Below are 18719 nucleotides of genomic sequence, written 5' to 3'. Positions count from 1 at the left end.
TTAGCTTCCTCGTTCTTTTGCCGCAAAGCCAATTTTGCATCTAACAAATTATCGCAAAATGTGATGCGGGATTTTAAACTTATCTCAGACTGTCGTATTGAATTTGACAGTCCGTAATACCTAACATCAGTTTATACCACTTGTCGATATTAGGGGCGTAAATAATAATGGCGCAAAACTTACTTTATACATTCTGGTCTTGTTGTCAAGAGGCATGTCACAATACGAAGTAATCGTGCGAATAAAAACAGAAAAATAAAGCGAAGGAAAACAGCTGTGTCACTTGTCACGTGTGTGGATACTATACACATAAGGCAAGGATACGCGACATATTCGCGCGACTTTTCTCTCGTATCTTTTCTCCGCTTCGATCAAATTGACACGACTCAAAAAGATTTATCGTAAATATTGCAAAATTGCACATTGGCACAAATTAAATAATTACTAAATTACTTAATTAGGCACGGCGCAACAAAGAGATTAAGCATTACATACTTTCGAGATCTTTGAGAGCTTGCGGTTTTTCCCATACTGATTCTCCAGCTTTACTATTGTAATAGTATAATCTGCCGTCTGGAGCACGATGCTCGGTCCAAACTATAGCGGATGCCACTAATTCAGAGTCAAGTTGCGCCAATATAGCGGGATCCTCAGCAGGTGCTTGAGGTGTTATTACACCATGGGGCATTTGTGGCATACCTGAGAAAATACAAGTGTCATTAGTTCCAAACTATACCGACACGTACACACATACATTTTTTCCTTTTATGTCATATTATCAGATATCTTTTTATCTTTGTGTATGTGTGTGTGTTACCCCAATTTGTTTGCGGTGGTCCATAACCACCAAAGGGCTGGAAACCAGGCGGCGGCATTCCGAAGGGTGCTGTTCCAAATTGCGTAGCGATCGGACCACCAAATTGATTCGGCATTCTGTGTTGCATAGGAATCATATTCGGAGGTGGTTGCATCATATTTGTATTTACAGCCGGTGTGTTCATTGGTGGTGTATTAGCAACTGTCGTGGGTGCTGTACCTAATGATTTAACACATCTTTTTCGTAATATTTTAACGCTCCATTACAGAGACAAATGTATGCCACAAGCAAAAGCCACTCGAAGGATTTAGACAAGTGTTTTTAAATATTAAAACCTCATACCATTAGACTGATTTGTGTCAGATGCTTGGTTATTGACGTCTGGAGCATCGTTCAATGTAGGAGGTGGTCCAGTACCAGGAGGTGCGGTACTTAATTGATTAATGGCATCTGTGTTATTAGAAGATGATTGCTCGCCTGATTGAGAAATTCTATTTTCACTTATTTGAGTCGGTGTGCTATTTGATGAAGTAGGTGTGGTAGAACGTGCGGCTTGTTTCGATGCACCATGTACCAACTGTTCCAACTGCAATGCAAAATATATCAGTTTGTTTGGATTAATCATATTAGTTGCACTAGTTGTAAGGATGAATACATTTCAGCCGGTAATTTGTAACTTTTCTTTGAACGTGTTATATAAGTTGGAAAAGAAAAGGAAAAAGAAAAGATCAAAGATGAATCTTATTACAGAATAATAATGCTTGGTGTGATTTTAGTGTCAAAGAGGCAACCCGCTTAAATTTTATTATCATCAAGACATCAAGACTCGATAGAGTTAAAACCATTTGCGAAACAAGGGCAACAGCAAAGCACAGAAATTTAATATTATGAGCTTATAAATGATTGTACTGACCTGATCCTGCACCATGACCTTCACATTTGGTCCCTCTGGCTTAGTCCAGGTAGTGTCTCTTGTACGAATATTGTAATAATAAGATTTGCCATCAGATGTTTTGGTTTCTACCCATACCTCTCCATTGAGATCTAGACCTGGAATGTTTGTTTGCTGCTGCGATTGTTGTTGAGGTGGCTGTTGTTGTCCTGGAATCTGTAAAAAATATGTTTAATTAAAAAATCTACTTTGAAATTTATCATTGAATATGTAATGTTTTGCTTTTACTTAACACTGCCTATTTAACTATAACTTTGACACTTAATATGAAAAACTGTCAAAATCTTACAAGATGAAAAGTGTATATGTTATTTTATTAATACTTACGCTATTCATGTTAGGTGGTCCCATTCCAGGAGGTGGTCCATATGGACCTGGTCCTGTACCGATAGGACCGTTCATCATATGTGGTGGTGGCTGAATCAATATAACAAGATTTTTATATAAGCATATATACACATATGTGTATGAATATGTATATGTATATATATATATGTATATATATATATATATATATATATATATATAGGATAATATATCTTTGAGAAAACTATCATAATGATTGATAATGGCTAAAGCTAAATTTTAATTGATTTAAATTGTATAATTTTTACAGAGCAATTTGACAACATATACCATTCCTGGAGGACCCATTAAATTTGGAGGTCCCATCAGATTTGGTGGTCCCATGGGTCCCCAGCTGGGATCAAATGGTGGTGGACCTCTAAATCTTGGTCCAGCTGGACCAGGGGGACAATTTGGTCTTGGTGGACCCTCGAAAGGAAATCCATTATTTGCTCCACGAAACATTGGTCCACGCGGTCCAAAACCTCTTCCTCTAAACCTTGGAGGCCCACCTCTCATAGGGAAATCAAACCCACCTCTGCCACGACCCCTTAAATTATTTTTAAATGTTGTGATTGCATATACTTATCGATATATTGTTGCCACTTAATGGAAGAAAGAACATATAAACATCTTTTATCTTATATATTATGAATCTGACGCAACTTTTGGTAACATAAATTCCCAGTAAAGTAAAAGTATCCTCGAGTATTAATGCTCTCACGATATTTTTATAACGCGTAACGCGTAATAAATAAATAAAATATCTTTTACGAATAAATTACGAATAAATGTTAAGTTTATAAAAATACCTAGAGAAAGTCTCATACAGATTATACATTACGTATAAATAAAGTTTAATGTTTCTTGCATAATCTATCGAGACGTCGTACGACACGATATGATAGAGGATACCGATCATACAAGATTGAGAAGAGAAAAAAATCAAGTAAAAATATTACAAAACGAAAAATAGGGAAGATGGGACAAAATCAAGGATAATGGCGAAGTAGTACACGGATTATATACCGATCACATAAATCTCTTCAACTAATCTCGAGCGCATACGGCCAACGTATACGCACCGAAAACCGCCACGGCCACGCGGCACGAAATGCCTGTATTCATCCCCGTCATAATTGTACTCCTCCGTCTCCTCCATAGTCTCGTCATTGTGCTCTTGCTCGTTGCTGGAGACGGGCTCGGCCGTAATCGCGGGCGGTTGCTCACCGCTCGTATCCATTGTATGTACAATGATACGCGATACAGAGGAGACAAAATCGTAGTCACTTGGGATTCTTACACGCCCAGTTATCGCTTTTTTCTCGGATAGCCAGAAAAACGGCCACAAACAAATCACTATTTTACGCGATACGACCTGTAAACATATTGCTGCCAATATGTCTCGCGGAAATTCCCCTAGGTCGCCATCGACATGGCGAACTGTCTTTTTTCAAAGGTTTGTTCGTTTTACCCGAGAACCTATTGGTTCCTGCGGGCAGGAAATGGCTAGAAATGAAAATGCGACAGAAAGATAGCGGGGATCAACTTTCTCTCAAAGTGTGCAGTTCCGAAATCCCCGTTACAAGCTACAACCGTTTGTAACTTTTAAGGTCGCAGTATGATTTTCAACGGTAGGTTAGAAATATTTTCGTTTGTATCTATCTGCGAAAAGATAGATATTTTCTGATTTTCTGACATTGATTGAGTTGTCGTTCCATGTTTGTGTCTATTTTGACAATTTATTACCGAGTCTACTTCCTTTCCAGATGCGTTACATACATTAAGCCCCTTGCACAATGCCAGGCAACAGGCAATAAGAATAAAAATAGACCAATTACAATAGATTATTCTTGTAATAGTCGATTGTGATTGGTCTATTTTTATTCTTATTGCTTGTTGCCTGGCATTGTGCAAGGGGCCATACACTTTCTGTACTCAAGTGACGTATCGATGCGTATTGATACTCCAACTTGGTGAAGGAGAGAAAGTGCAGAAAGTGCAGCTACAAAGAACAGACTCTTTGGCTGCGTTCAGAAAACACAACGATTACACAACGGTTGAGTAATTCGTCAACGTTATTGGTCTGAATGTAAGGATCTAACAGTAAGGACCAATAGTTACTAAGCGCTCAGTGAGCGCTTTGTTTTCTGAACGCAACCAATATTAAGCCAGCGGCACATGGTGCTTATTTTCGTGCTGGATTGCTTGCTGAATGAAAATACTGCGTTCTGATTGGTGCATTTCCATCCATCTTCGGAAATGTACCAATCACAACGCAATATTTTCATCCAGCAAGCAACCAGCACGAAAACAAGCACCGTGTGCCGCTGGCTTAAGTATCAATAGCGTAGACGTAGAATGTATACTGATGTATACCGTCAGTTCGCCTGCGTGGCGGTTGGATGTGGTTTTTGCAACTACGTATATGTTTTGATCGTGGGGACTACGTACGCATTATCCGTTTTTCTTTTACCTTCATACTACTGGAAAATGGCGTATGGACAAAGCTGAATGCAATCTGGAGCTATATATTGAACTGAATGTATACCGTCAACAATGGTGCACAAAATTAACGAACATGCTAGCAAGGTGCTTTCTAAGTCAGAAAGTGAAAGAATACCGCAAGAATTTCAAAGGCAGCATGCACAATATGAAGACTTAACTGCGGATTTAAAAAATAAATCGGTTGATTTCTCCAAGCAATTTTGTTATATCTATGCAGTGAGGCTAGCGGAGCTAAGGGAGATATTGATATCACAAGTCGTCGCAAAATGGGGTAAATCATACATATTTTTATCCCTATCTCTCTTTTTGCCGAAAACAATTGCGTGCATCACTGCAAAGTTGACGTTATGTTATGTTATGTTATGTTTCATCATTTGTCTTGTTTGCAGGTGATATTCGGATATTGAAATTAGCGGAATTAGAAGATTTTGAAGGACAAGAGTGTGTAATTATCGGTACTCTTTATAAACATCAAAAGTCAAAGCCATCGATATTGCAAGAGTTGAGTGAAGATCATCAACTTACATTGCTTGAGCCAAAACCAAATTATTGCTCGGAAAAAGACCAACTTTTCTTGGAAGATGAAATGTTACGTATTAAATTAATGGTTGACATTGCAGATTTAAAGAATTATGTTACAGGAGTTGTATGTGCTGTATTAGGTTACAAAGAGAAAGACGGCACTTTTGCGGTAAACATAATTGTTTCCTCTTATTTCTCTCTTTCTCTGTCTGTATCTTCTGTTTATGTACAAAAGAGATGGACAATTTATTTTTCATTTAGATTAAGGAATGGTGCTTTCCTGGTTGTATACCCAGAAGTTTATTAGTATCGCCACAATCCAAAGGAAAGTTGGTGTTCCTTTCTGGACTTGACCTGGCAAGCAGCTTTGAAAATTTGTCACTGAATCTTTTAACAGAATGGATATGTGGTATGGCTGGTGATGCAACGATGCAAGAAGATGCCACTTGCATTATCAGAGTTATTATAGCTGGTATATGATGTCAGTTTTTCTATACTTCTCTCTGGTATAACTATGAAATGAGCCTGTTGTAATAGCATTAAGTATTTTATACCGAGTTAACTATTATGTATCATTAAATATTATATACTAGGTAATTCCGTGAAGACTGTTACAAAAACAAATACTCTGATTGGACACGCCGAGGGAAAGGCGCAAGTTACCGCGATAACGAAGGAGGTAGCAGCAGCGACAAAACGTGTAGACGCATTTCTCATCGAAATAGCAAAATGCTGTTGCATTACTTTGATGCCGGGTCAGCACGATCCTACAAATGCGATGCTGCCTCAGATGCCGCTACATTCATGTGTAATACCACAAACATCAAGGTATTGTGCAAATATACATATCACCATGTATATAATAGATCAGATTATGTTCCGTCACAGTCTATTTCATCCGTGTCACGCAAATGCTACCCTGCTCAATGTAAATGTAAACATTTACTCTCTAGATATCGAAGTTTCAAAGGTGCAACTAATCCTTGGATCGGTAAAGTCGCTGAACGTCTAATAATGGGTAGTAGTGGACAGCCGATCGAGGATATCGCGAAAGCAACCGGTGCGACAGACATTTCTTCTTTAGAATGGTTGGAAAGAACACTGCTTTGGAGACATATGTGCCCAACTGCCCCGGACACACTGCCGGTACATCCTTACTTTGAAAGAGATCCATTTATTATAAACCACTGTCCGGATATATATTTTGTGGGTAATACGGCTAAATTTGAAACTAAGTTATGGAAAGGTAAGCATCAATATCACATAATTGAAATGCTGCTCCTATATTTATACTTTTCAAGCGATAACCAACTTACAATGCATACTTGCAGGTGAAGGCGATCAAATTGTCAGACTAATCTGTATTCCACAATTTTCCTCTACACATACTGCAGTTACAGTGGATATTGAAAGTTTGGAAACTAAATCCGTTTGTTTTGGAACAGGATAAATATAATTCACTATTCATATGAATATCTCAGTAACATAATATGCTGCAGTTAATTCATATTTTTGTATCACACACATATTTTTCTCACATTTTTCATATATTGTGTTATTTATATTTGTACATTCTACATACGCCGAGATTTGAAAATAAAAATGTGACTTTATATTTTTATATTATATGTATATGATCATTGCAAGATCAAATTTTAGCTAAATATATATATCATATTAAAGATCGAGAGTAACGGCACGTAGGACTTAGCACGTCATAGAAAAGACGTTAAAAGATAGATCAGATAAAAAGGCAAAAAGTAAACACGATTCGCATGGTAGGGTGAAGGAAAAAAAAATTAAATTGTTATCACCCATTTTTATTTATATCGTAAAAGTGACGTACAAAATTTAAACGCATGCGACTTTTAAAAGGGTTTGTAGACATTTGCCTGGTTATAAAACTTTTCTAAAAGAAAGGAGAAAATACACGTAGTATCACAGACTGTTAGAAAATCGTGAAATCACAGTGACACGAGACTTTCGGCATTGTTAGCGCTTAAATTAATGAATGAAATTATGTCTCACAAATTGTAGCAATGATAAGAAGAGAACATAACAGTCAAAATACAGGGCATTTTTATTCAACTAATAACACAGCTATCCGTACACAAGCGTTTTTTTAACATGAGCTACTTCCGTTCTACATATTTCAGATCCACACACTATGTTTAAGACTATCTCTTATGATATACGAATTTACATTCTTTTTACATAATTTTAATGTTGCACCGTTATATTCTTATCTGTATGATGTAAAAGCGCATCTTAAAAGATACAATACAGATCGTACGAGAAAAAAAGTAAATGAAACTTGGTATCCGATTAAACTGATTTTGACTGTTACATAAGATATGAAATTTGCAAAATTAGGTGCAAAACTTATAATGACGGATGTATGTGTGTGTGTGTGTGTATGTATATACACATAATTACAAGAACTTAAAAATACAAATTTTCACATAATAATAAAATCGTAACGTACATTTGTATAATCGAAACATCAGCGATATCGACGATGTGTTTCACAAAGTATGTGTGTTTAATCTCGGACTTTTGTCATGTCTTGCCTCACAAAACGGGAAAATACAAAAGAATCAGAAGTAACGACTACACAGTGCTATGTGAAGCATTTCACTTGGCACTTTTTTTATTTAAAGTAAAAGTCTCATTGATTGTGTGACACGTATTTTCTTTTTCTACTTGTATACAAAATCGCTCAATCTCAGTTATGAGATTCCGTTTTTATCTCGGGATAATAATTTATTACCTATTATTCGTAACACACGGTGGCTGAAAGTTGATAATGCAATGTACGTACGCTAACGTAACATATCGACACGCTCATACAATTTCAATGCTTTGGTCAAAGTATTCAACAATATTTAAAAGAGAGAGAGAGAGAGATAAAGAGAGAAGAAAAAAATAATCAAGAGGTTTTCCATTAATTTAAGCAGAATGAAGTTATAAAATTTATATTTATAATACACTTTACAGATTCGTAATACCATTAACTTAAGGTGCATGTTACATGACCGACAGGTATATATAACAATTGACAGGTAGCTTCTGCACATAGTAACGATGATGTAGACACAATGTATATTTAATAAGAGTTTTATCCTATCTCTTAGCCGTCGGACGTATTCTCTCCTTTTCAGTGTCCCTATCGTCGGCTACTGTCCACTCAGGATCATTCGGATCCTCACCATCTATATCGCAACAAGCCGATTCGGTCGAATCTGATTCAGGAGAATCCATTTCCACGTCCTAGAAACGAAACAAGAGTGGTTATGCGCGCGACAATTGTCGGGGCCAGCAGCCACATCCGATCGGTAATAACTTGGCGATATATTACAATAAAAGTTCTATTCACAAGAGATTGCAAGCTCATAATATATGCAGTAGCTATACGCGCCAACTAAGGAGCAAACTATATCGGTACAAATATATATATATGTATGTATGTGTATATATATGTGTATATGTATATATATATATGTGCACACACACACACACACACACACACACACACACACACACACACACACACACACACACATACACATATATGATACTAGTAGATATATGATGCACGGAAAGAGTACACAATGATCGCGTTAGCATACGTAGTAACGCGAGTCTGTTCGCGTGTGGTAAACTTTGCTATATCTGTGAGAGAAAGGCGTGACAAATAAAACGAATTACTTTACGAACATAGGAAGCGTCAAGTGGCACTGCTTACCGGAGAGAGATAGCCTCGAGAGGAGCCATGAAAGTTGGCTCAAAGTGTACATTAATAGTCAGTACTAGCACCCATACATTGATATAATTAAAACTTCTCAGATATTTTAATGCGACACGGTATCAATAAAAGTACAATGTACGTACATCATCAGCCTTGTCTCTGTCGCGGGAGCACAGAGATGTCGACGAGGTTTGCCAGTGTCCGTCCGGCATCACTTTCAGCATCTTGTCGTAAACTTCCTCGGATAGTGGGAATATTCTCGGCTCGTATGGCGAAACCTACGAGGCGAGGAAATATCAGTTAGAAAATATAAACGTCAGTCAGTCAGTCAGTTGGAACGTAATGTAAAAAAAGAAAAACCAGATCGGGCGCGTATCTTCATGGCCGATCCGTGTTATGTGTTATTGTTCTCTATTCGTTACCTCGTTTTCGTCTTCGGTAAATGCGACCGCAGTAGCATCGTCTCTTCCCAGTCTCAATGACGCAGCTGTTGACGCGGGTATAACGCGACGTCGTAGAGCGTTTTGCAGAGCGGTCGGTCGGTGCGAATCCAGACTAGATGCTGGATGCTCCGTGTCTTGCACCTGCGACGGAGTAGCGGGTGGAGACGTGATGGGAGATATCACGTCACCACTCAGGTCGCTCGCCGCGTGCGGCGACATGGGATCTGGAAGTACGACGTTCGATTGGTTGTAGCTCTGCGTGATGTAGAGCCGCGTATACGACCGCGAGACAATGTATGTACCTGGCGTATTCGCGCCGCTGTCTGCTCTGCTGTCAACACGACGCTGGTTATGACGAATACGTGTCTGATGGGGCATGTTGATGTACGTCATGAAACGTTTGTTCTCCTCCCGCTCGCTACGTTCATGCCTTGAGGCAATCGTTTCATCAGACATATCTTCAAACTGATTGATAAGATCCAAACACATTAGTGGATTGCATCATACAAGAGTAACGCGGTGATACAAGAAATTGTACGAGTTAATATCAATTAGCGTTTTATTTTACTTACATCACTATCTTGATCAGGCCTGTGCATCACACCATTTTTCACGTCCATTTTCGCGGTCTCCTCGCACAATCTCCACCTTTAAGTAAGAGTTTAGTAAGAGAAACTTGTTTATATATGAACGACAAACGAACGGTAATAATAAAATGAGATTGATGCGAGTATAATTGAGTGAAATTTTTTTTCCACTGATAGGACCAATAATAGAGCAGTAATAATAAAAAGTAAACTCACTAGTAAACTTACTTTGGTGTTAAAATCTCTTTGTATTGTAACTTTTCGAGCCTAGTTGAAGCAGCGACACTGTAGGGGATGACTATATTGTCAATGTCGTACGAATTTTGTCGCAAACGCCTGAAATATCATAGCCGAGTTGTTACGAAGTCGTGTGGTAATTGTCTTAGGAAGAAAGCGATAGCGATTGACGATTTCATCAATCAATCACGCATGCATGCTCACTCGCTCTCTCGTTCTCTCTCTACTTGATATTTTGGGAGGCATCTTTTGCTTGCGCGTGCATTAAGTACGCACATGTGTATAATCGACAATACAACAGTCTCACTAAAAAAAAAAAAAAAAAAAAAAAAAAAAAAAAAAAAAAAAAAAAATGCAGAAAAAGACAAGCGCAGCTGTGACCACGCGCTTACCCGTGGGAATTGGAACTTTTCTCTTTAACAGTATTTTTCTCCAATGAGGCAGTAACATGTTGCAATGGAGAAGGCACTGGAGACGAGTGTTTACTGGAACTTGAAAGCGCGCTAATGTCGTCGTCATCTTCGGTTGGCATCTTTGATATTCGTTTCTTGTTCAATCCGTGCACGCTTCTCTCGTGACCGAGTCTATTTCTTTTGCCATTTTTCAACACTTTTCTCTTGATCCCTGTGTGTAGAGTAAGGAAGTATGGTGTTAGGTCTCATCCCTTTTAATCAACACGAAGGGGCAAATCACAAAAGATTAGATCGCACAAGCGCTCGCCACTTACTTGCTGTAAGAATAGTCGAGGATGATTTTTTCAATCGTGCGGTATATTTAGTTCTGTGACCAGGAAGTTTCTTATTTCTTCTTTCACTGCCGTCTTTATCTTTCACTCGGGTAACTCGCAAGTTTGCTCTCAAGATCTTTTGTTGCCACTCCACCGACTTCATAATGGCTTCCAAATGAGTGCCGTGCACAATTTCTAAGAGACATACGAGAAAATTTTTGTGTTACTCGACGACTCTAATACATGTTGCGTATACGTGCGCACACGTTTGTTTCTTTCAAGTGCTTTGTCAACTTTATATAGCATTTATAGACTCTTCTCGATATCAATATCGAACATTAGTCGGCTTTAAAAAGATTTGTAGGGATGTATGTAGATGTGCAATATATTATGCGTAATGCATAATATATGTTATAATAAATAATCATACCGTCTGGGAACGACAACACCGGATGAAAACTAGGATCAACAAGTGCTACACGTTCCTGTATAGAAAGCTGTTCAATTGGTTCTTGCGGTTGCATTGGATCAAGCCTTCCTGTGCATAAAGCACACGCAGGCAACACATGATCGCAGTTGCATCTTACTGTTGACGCTTTAGCTGCACGCTTTGAAACTTCATGCAGCTTGTCCACTTGCACAAGCTTTCTCTTCCTGTAATAACTCCATACGAATGGGCGCGTTCTACTAGCTGGTAATTCACTTTCAGGTGAATTGTATCGTCCGGTAGAACCAGGTAGAGCGCCACTGTACCCGTTAACAGTCTCCGTATTATCGAGCATAACCAAGCCCTTTGTGGCCCTAATGTGCCGTTGCATTTCGTTATGTTGCCTAATTCTGTACTCTAAATCTGATATTTGTGCCTGCAGCCAGGTCCACCGTGATGCTACACCTGCACGATCCTGCGCATATCTCCATGCTGCTCTTTTGGATCTGTGTAAATAATGTAACAATACAATTTTGGCTTACCAATTTGCACAATAAGGAAATACTATGTAACAAATCTCAGTCTCTAACGCTACACTTGCACTATACATAATAATATAATTATACGTAAGAGATACAGAGCAGCGATAATTAAACAGCGATGTTAGTCTGATGTTGCCGTTTCGTTTCGTCTTCACGTCACGATTCAGATGAAAAAAAAGCATATTGTAACGCATATTGCAATTATGTACGAATAAAATATAACGTTAGTTACATGTATGAGCAATTCAAACAGTTCCAATACTGATATCAAACTATTATTAAAAGTGTGTTTAGAAAGCAGCATTTCTTTTTCTCCTCTTCTTTTGAGTAAATAAGTGTGGTAAAGAACTTCGAACCGAGCTAGAAAATGTATGCATGTATTCGGTTCGTTTTTTCTTCCAATTATTCACTATTGTTTATTGTACAGACTCGAAGCAGACAGTACTTTATATGGAAAAAATTATCATTTGTTCAAAAGAGAAGAAAGAAATAAAGAAAAAATGGAAATTTTCAGCAAGTAGTCAAAAAATCGAAATCACGTCGAAATCGCAAAACAGCGCAACTTTCTTAACAAACAAATTTGTCCAAATGAATTGAAACATGTACATTGCGAGCTTAACAAAAATGCACGAAATATACCGATAATCACATCAAATACATATCTCCGTGATACGAATTACGACCGTCGTATGAAATTTGTTGTAAGTAATGGACAAGTTACGACGGTTATATGATATATGATGACGATACATAATAATCATTACAGCAGAAAAAAGAAAGGATAGAAGAAGAAAGAGAACAAATATAACAGGCACGGCAACGGTACAATGTTCGTTTTTTTTTGTGTATTCACAAATTAATTTCGAGTGCACGCGATTGGAGAGAACACCTTCGAGAATAGGAATAGGAATAAAACAATAATCAATAAATTGATAAACGAAGCTGACGGAGGCGGAGCGTGCGAATAAACAGCGTTCAGCGTTTCGAATAAAAATCTTTGTTGAACGAGACTTACATGGACAGGTGTTGTTGATGAGGATTGTTAAACGTCTGCATTTCGTCGCAACTTTCTCCACCGCTGCTGGATGCTGTGCAATCTGAATCCAAGTTTGATTCCACAACATGTAACTGCGTAGACAAAGGTCCAGCCACACTTTCCACTTCTTCACCGTTCAGTTTAACTTGGTGAGTACCAAATACCGGCTGACGATTGCCATTGCTGCCAGATGCGCCGGCCAAATTGTCGCGCGAGCCCCCACCAAAGTATCGACAACACACTCTCTGACGATTCACACTGTTACTCTGAGCGATGCACATTTTCTCCATTTTCTGCAGAAACGAATGTAAACTGCTGCTAATCTCAGGAAAGTTTCTGACATTAGATTTCGAACCGATATTGACTAATTCTTGAAACAAATATTTCTTTACTCCATGATGGGCCAACTCGAGTACGCCGGTGGTCTCCTCCGCGACGTGTCTGCCGACCGCTCTCGCCTGTAGTTTCCTCAGTCTTCTCATTAAAAACGCGCTCTTCCTCTCATTTTCGAATTGCTTCTGCGCCACGATGTCTTGCTGCAGTCTCAGATTGTTCGACTTCTGTTGGTCCACCGTGTCCGAGATATTGATATTATCGTTGCAAAGACTCATCACGTCCACATCGTTGAGTAAATCTCGCTCGAAGGAGGTGAATCCCTCTTCGGGCATGGCGAACATTTCGACGGCGCTCTGCACGGGCTCGCTGCCACTCGCAGTAATGTTCTCGGTAGTGTCGGCACTCTCGATCGACTTGATTACTTGCAAGATCTCGTCCACATTGTGCCCGATATCAGCGACATTCGCGATGTTGCATTGCTCGGCGTCAGTGGTGATGTCGGAGCCGAAGGCCATTATCTGATCGACGTCCAAATTCTTATTGTCACTCGTAGTCTCAGAAGCTACCAGAGGCAGGTCCGCGCTCGATTTCAAGAAGCCCATGTTGTTGCTTTGATCACCCATAGATGGGTCGTTCATTATAATGTCAGTCACCTGCGGTTCGGGACCGTCCGGCGTGACCGGCTGTTCAAAGTCTTGCTCCGTCAAGCCGTCTTTTGTGATCAAGTCAGATGCGCTCGCGAACGTGGACAGACTGTCGAGGTCGTTGGCGTATTTCGAATTAATAACATCGCGTATCAGATCTTTCGAGACACCACGCAGGCATTGGTCGTCGATCTTTGACGGTTGCACGTTCGCCGGTACAACAAACTTGGTCAGGATCTCACGATTCTGGCACACCTGCGTGGCTTGCTCTGCGGAAAGGAAACCGCCGGCTGGGAGGGAAGGGAGCAAGTTTTCAGGCTTTTGAGGACCGCCTTCCGTCAGAGCAGGGGCCATCACTGCCACTGACGTTGCCAGTGCCGCGGCCTCGACATCCAGAGGCTCCCGTCCGCACCCGCTCCTGCGCTCCCTGTGCGTCGCGCTCACTCCCATTCATCCATTACTACGATGCCTTCTATCCGGCACTTGTGCTCCTCCTGCTCTCCACCCTTGCTGTGTTGCGAGCACTTTTTTCTATCTTTGCGCTCTCTCTCTCTCTCTCTCTCTGCTTCTCCTTTTCTTTCTTTCTTTCTTTCCCTTTTTCTCCCCTCCTCTCCTCTTTCTCTCTCTCTCTCTCTACTCCTTTCGCGTTTTACTCTAATCTATTATTTATTATTTATTATCAGTCTGGCATCGCCTTTTCCAAGAGCCACGTAACGTAATTATGTCGCTTCGATGTCGTTCTGTCCCATATTATTGATCACTGATTCGCCCATTTCTCCTCCAAAGAAATGCTGCGTTTTCTGTAAAAAAGAGAAACAGAAAAACCAACGTGTTTTACACATTTCCTTGAAAATTTCATCAGAAAAATTTTCACAAACAAAGAATAAAGTGCGAAAAACTCGCGATGAACTCACCTTTCACGTCTTACAAGAAGAACATAACATACACATATACTGATGTCTCTTCAAACGTATTTCAAAGTATCTCTCCGAAATGTATATACGAGAAGATCCAGTCCACGAATCATCCACGATCCACTAGCAACTAACAATAGCTTAGTTTTGTTTTGGTTTTCTACTTCGTGGACTTTGCACTTGCACAATAATTTGCAGTCTTTTGTCCGTCTCTTTAATTTAACACGATTGATGCTGCTATTAAAATATTTCCGAGCGCACCGAGATCAGAGTTGTCTGCAACAATGCGTTTCGCGTGCCGTTTTCTTTCTGCGAGTACGTCCTGGAAAAAACAAATTTAACACAAATTCTTTTAAAAGCCTTTTAAAAATTTTGATAAATGATACAGACCTCTACTTATACAACGAAAGCTACCACTACAAATTATCACTAATTTTTATCCAAGCTAAGCATTTTAAGATTGTCGGTCTTATTGAAGTTTGAATATCAACGGATCAGCACAGCAGCAGATCTGTTAACGTGCAACTTTTGCTTTGCAACAAAAAAATGCTTGTCATATTTTCTTTCCGTTTATATTGCATCAATTTAATTTCACTGACTTTTCTCAATGACTTTCGCTATACTTATTCAATATGATGTGTTACTAATCAAACGACGGTATTACTAACGCTTAGTTTTGAGATTTATCTTATCAAATGACTCTCACGATCTTACAACCACTAATCGGGAAATGAAACATTTGGTTCTACATGTGAACTTTGAGGTCTGTAAAAGATTCTCGGTACTGTTTCAACGCTCACTGTGGTAAATCTATACCGTTCGAGAGACAATGGCATTCGATTATAAAGAATCAAGCACGCCACAAAAGAGGGGCAAATTTCTCTAGAGTTTCACATTTAGGATAACTTTAGTTGTACGCAATAAAACTCAACCTTTCAAATGCAACCTACGATGTCACTATGGTTACCGCATTTCAAGTATTTCAACACAAACAATATTGCGCAATAAACACAATCGCATTGTCGTATTCCCACGGCGTAAATACACACAGTACTTGCGCGACTCGGTTGAGAAATAAAATGAAATCAGTGCGATACGAAATGTAGAAAACAATCGAGAACGTACGAGAACGAATCTTTCGTTTTCGAAACATGCGTGCAAATGACTCGCAACAAAACAGATCGCGTCAACGTACGACAAAAAAGCGGAAAGTATATAACTCGTTATATCTACGAATAATAATATGAATAATACACACGCTTCCAAAAACCCGTGCGAAAACTATATGACTATAGCTGATGCCAATAACATTCTAAAATTCAATATTTTTTGTCCAAATTCCCAGACGCAAGATCAATCAAACGGATCAAAGTATCTCCCATATAAATTGTCGCGTGGGGAAACCGCGAATCACGCGCGCCACGAGCAAATCGTCGCGAGAAAAATTACGCGCAACTGCGACGTGTGCAATCGCACCGGAAACGAGTCGATATTTCTTCGCGGCCGGTCGGGCGATCTCACACATTTTGCTGAACAAGACAGACAGAAAGCGAGAGAGAGAGAGAGAGAGAAAGGAAGAGGGAGTGGGGAAGAGAGAGAGAGAGAGAGAAAGACGAGTGTACCAAATATGTAATTTGGTCGCGTGTAGTAATCGCAACCAAATCGAAAGTAGAATGAAAATCTGGACCAACTGGCGAGAGATTTCGTAGTGCCCGTAGAAATGCGGAAGTAAGACAAATAGAGGGGGAAGAAGAGCCAGAGGCAAGAAGATTAGGCGGATGGGAGCGGGAGCAAAGTTAAGGAGCGAAGCAGAGAGGATACGGCGATTCCCGAAGGTACGAATTCGTACTTCCCGGTCGGCGCGGCGCGCCGTATCGTGTCGTAATCATGACGCTGCAGCGACACACGCACACTGTTGCGCGATGCGTTTGTAACAGGTAAGTAAAGCGGCCACACGGCTGACGCATTACCACGTGATATACTCGCGGCGACGACGACTACGTGTACGAACGCGAGATGCGCGCGGCTAATAAAAACATCATGATGATGATGATGATGATGATGATGATGATGATGATGATGATGATGGTGATGGTGGTGGTGATGATAAGGGCGAGGGCGAGGGCGACGTCAACGACAATGAGGAGAAGAAAGAGGACGACGACGACGACGGATTACTACTACTACTACTACTACTACTACTATTACTACTACTACTATCGTTACTGCTGCAATGCCACAATAACGATACGACGACGCAGCGCATGTTTCCTCAAGTCAATTTTCGCGTTACACGTTGTCTATTGCATAATCGCGCGCGAGATTCTCCGTCGCACCAATTTAGCCGGCAAACTGCGATAAAGAACCGATACCTGGGCGCAAACGATCTGTGGAGGCGGGCCGGCTCGCGTATGTATCAACGTAATAAAAGCACGTAATAAGAGCAGCCGTAAGGCACCGTGATTTCCTTGCTTCAAGCCGTTGCGCGCCAGATGCGCGGACGAACGCACTTTGTCGCAGAGGAAATCAGCCACTGTCGCTTCTCACGCACTCTGCGGCCGAGTATTGAGCGCAACATGAACGTGTACACGCACGGGCGTACGGTAACGAGGATCTCTGCGACGCTATGAAGACGCCACGGACGTGCGGTAGAACATACCGCCGCCGTCGAGCGTTTTCCTCGCCGTTGTGTCGCTGCGCCCGTGACGCTCGCTCTCGTAACGTACAATGGCGGAGCAAAAAAACAACCTTCGAAGGTAGTAGCTTCCCTCGGAAAGAGATTCACGGGTTATAACGCACACTCTCCTTTTCTTTCTTCCTCTTTCTCTCTCTCTATCTATCTATCTCTCTTTCTCTCGCTCGCTCGCTCACATGCTTGTGCTGTCTCCGTCTGCCCATCTATCCATCTCTTTCTCTCTTCATCTATCACTCACTCACTCACCACACACATACACACGCACGCATACACACACTCTCTCTTTCTCTCTCTCTCTCTCTCTCTCTCTCCCTCTCTCTCTCCGTCTTTCACGCTCGCGATCTCTTGCACGCACGGTTATTCCCTATTTATCTATCTCGCTCGCTCTCTCACCTCTTCGTGGCCGGGCTCGGCATGCTCTCGATAGGGACAGCGCCGCGGGCTCTCTCGTGAGGAACGCTGGCTCAGATCTCGAATACGTAGCAACCCGCGACAATTCGCCGGTCCGATACGCGCACACGGAGCCCTACGCGACCGTCACACCCAACGTACACGATAATCTCGTCGTCCGCATTCGGCTGCTCTCGTCCGTCGCCGATCTCCTCCGCTCTCACCAGGCGACGCGCGCGCGTTCTCTCTCCTTCTCTCTCCCTCTCATTCGCTCACTCGCTCTCTCACTTACTCACTCACTCACTCCCTCTCTCTTTCTCTCTCTTCTCACGTAACTGTCGTCACGGTACGTCGTACGTGCAGTTGGTCGTCCACGGCGGCCACCACGCTTCTTTCTTCGCGAGAAGCACACTCGGTTCCGCTCGAAAAACGGCTCTTGCGCCAGCCGTTGTCGATCACGCACGATCCGTCGGCTGTTCTCGCCGCATCGGAAAGTCGCACGGGCAACGATGCGAGTTATTTATCAATAACGTATATAGAAAATTTGACCAACTTCGCCGCTACCATCGCGCGATCGACCAATACTGCGGGTGTCGCTGCCGGATGTGGCCTTCGTGGCCACGACGTCCAATCGGATTCGTTTGCCGCTTGCCGTACATGCAAGCTAAAGTCCGATTTGCAACGTCATCGGCGCAGACGCGTTCGCCTCAGTACGCCTGCGCGACGTCATGTGATTGGGGATCGTTGCTGTTGCTCGAGCAGCGGCGTATTTCTCGTCAGCGGTAAATTCAAATTTATCATCTTTTTGCGTAATATCGCGCCCGTAAAAGTCTTATCTCTCTTCAATAT

The 18719-nt window shown here is 41.1% G+C and overlaps 3 protein-coding genes across 6 annotated transcripts in view; 1 reads left to right on the top strand and 2 right to left on the bottom strand.

Moving 5' to 3' along the window:
- Nucleotides 1-3495, bottom strand: part of LOC105191194 (transcription elongation regulator 1) — an 11416-nt gene extending 7921 nt beyond the window's left edge. The window contains exons 1-8 of one of the 2 annotated variants that reach the window (XM_011154412.2): nucleotides 3200-3495; nucleotides 2406-2664; nucleotides 2097-2186; nucleotides 1731-1925; nucleotides 1160-1403; nucleotides 818-1036; nucleotides 496-699; nucleotides 1-40 (exon numbers count right to left, since the gene is read on the bottom strand). The exon at nucleotides 1-40 is cut by the window's left edge and continues 231 nt beyond it. In XM_011154412.2, the coding sequence (XP_011152714.1) occupies nucleotides 1-40; nucleotides 496-699; nucleotides 818-1036; nucleotides 1160-1403; nucleotides 1731-1925; nucleotides 2097-2186; nucleotides 2406-2664; nucleotides 3200-3357 (1409 nt within the window). In that variant the 5' untranslated portion in view covers nucleotides 3358-3495. The remainder of the gene's footprint in view (nucleotides 41-495; nucleotides 700-817; nucleotides 1037-1159; nucleotides 1404-1730; nucleotides 1926-2096; nucleotides 2187-2405; nucleotides 2665-3199) is intronic. The other variant, XM_011154413.2, reaches the window with a different exon arrangement.
- A 1178-nt stretch (nucleotides 3496-4673) lies between these two features.
- On the top strand, nucleotides 4674-6695 carry LOC105191193 (DNA polymerase delta subunit 2). The gene is made up of 6 exons (XM_011154411.3): nucleotides 4674-4893; nucleotides 5012-5313; nucleotides 5406-5616; nucleotides 5738-5972; nucleotides 6098-6390; nucleotides 6476-6695. The coding sequence occupies exons 1-6, from the start codon at nucleotides 4674-4676 to the stop codon at nucleotides 6592-6594; spliced, it is 1380 nt and encodes a 459-aa protein (XP_011152713.1). The 3' UTR covers nucleotides 6595-6695.
- Nucleotides 6696-7282: 587 nt separating this feature from the next.
- Nucleotides 7283-18148, bottom strand: nsl1 (non-specific lethal 1). 3 transcript variants are annotated; one of them, XM_011154410.3, is made up of 12 exons: nucleotides 17874-18148; nucleotides 14786-15107; nucleotides 12871-14671; nucleotides 11317-11819; nucleotides 10887-11081; nucleotides 10552-10783; nucleotides 10151-10258; nucleotides 9908-9983; nucleotides 9638-9800; nucleotides 9315-9559; nucleotides 9036-9170; nucleotides 7283-8414 (listed from the first exon to the last, which is right to left on the bottom strand). In XM_011154410.3, the coding sequence occupies exons 3-12, from the start codon at nucleotides 14319-14321 to the stop codon at nucleotides 8268-8270; spliced, it is 3255 nt and encodes a 1084-aa protein (XP_011152712.1). In that variant the 5' UTR covers nucleotides 14322-14671; nucleotides 14786-15107; nucleotides 17874-18148; the 3' UTR covers nucleotides 7283-8267. The 3 variants fall into 3 exon arrangements, 2 of the variants coding, with proteins under 2 accessions (XP_011152712.1, XP_025158752.1); XM_025302967.1 differs by lacking the exon at nucleotides 17874-18148 and adding an exon at nucleotides 17158-17742; XR_003113584.1 differs by having other exon boundaries at nucleotides 8351-8414; nucleotides 8890-9170.
- Between the last annotated feature and the right edge of the window lie 571 nt (nucleotides 18149-18719).

This window comes from Harpegnathos saltator, unplaced genomic scaffold (genome assembly GCF_003227715.2).
Source record: "Harpegnathos saltator strain DR-91 unplaced genomic scaffold, Hsal_v8.6 scaffold519, whole genome shotgun sequence".
Lineage (NCBI taxonomy): Eukaryota > Metazoa > Arthropoda > Insecta > Hymenoptera > Formicidae > Harpegnathos > Harpegnathos saltator.
This window is presented reverse-complemented; position numbering and strand designations above follow the sequence as displayed.

What these genes read in the sequence shown, in the direction of transcription:
- LOC105191193 (XM_011154411.3), top strand. Translation starts at nt 4,674, where the DNA reads ATGGTGCACAAAATTAACGAACATGCTAGCAAGGTGCTTTCTAAGTCA. An exon ending in AGAAAGACGGCACTTTTGCG is followed by an intron (nt 5,314 to 5,405) that starts GTAAACATAATT and finishes TTTTTCATTTAG; the next exon opens with ATTAAGGAATGGTGCTTTCC. An exon ending in GTAATACCACAAACATCAAG is followed by an intron (nt 5,973 to 6,097) that starts GTATTGTGCAAA and finishes TTTACTCTCTAG; the next exon opens with ATATCGAAGTTTCAAAGGTG.
- nsl1 (XM_011154410.3), bottom strand. Translation starts at nt 14,321, where the DNA reads ATGGGAGTGAGCGCGACGCACAGGGAGCGCAGGAGCGGGTGCGGACGG. An exon ending in GGTGTTGTCGTTCCCAGACG is followed by an intron (nt 11,082 to 11,316) that starts GTATGATTATTT and finishes TATGTCTCTTAG; the next exon opens with AAATTGTGCACGGCACTCAT. An exon ending in TTACCGAAGACGAAAACGAG is followed by an intron (nt 9,171 to 9,314) that starts GTAACGAATAGA and finishes CTCGCCTCGTAG; the next exon opens with GTTTCGCCATACGAGCCGAG.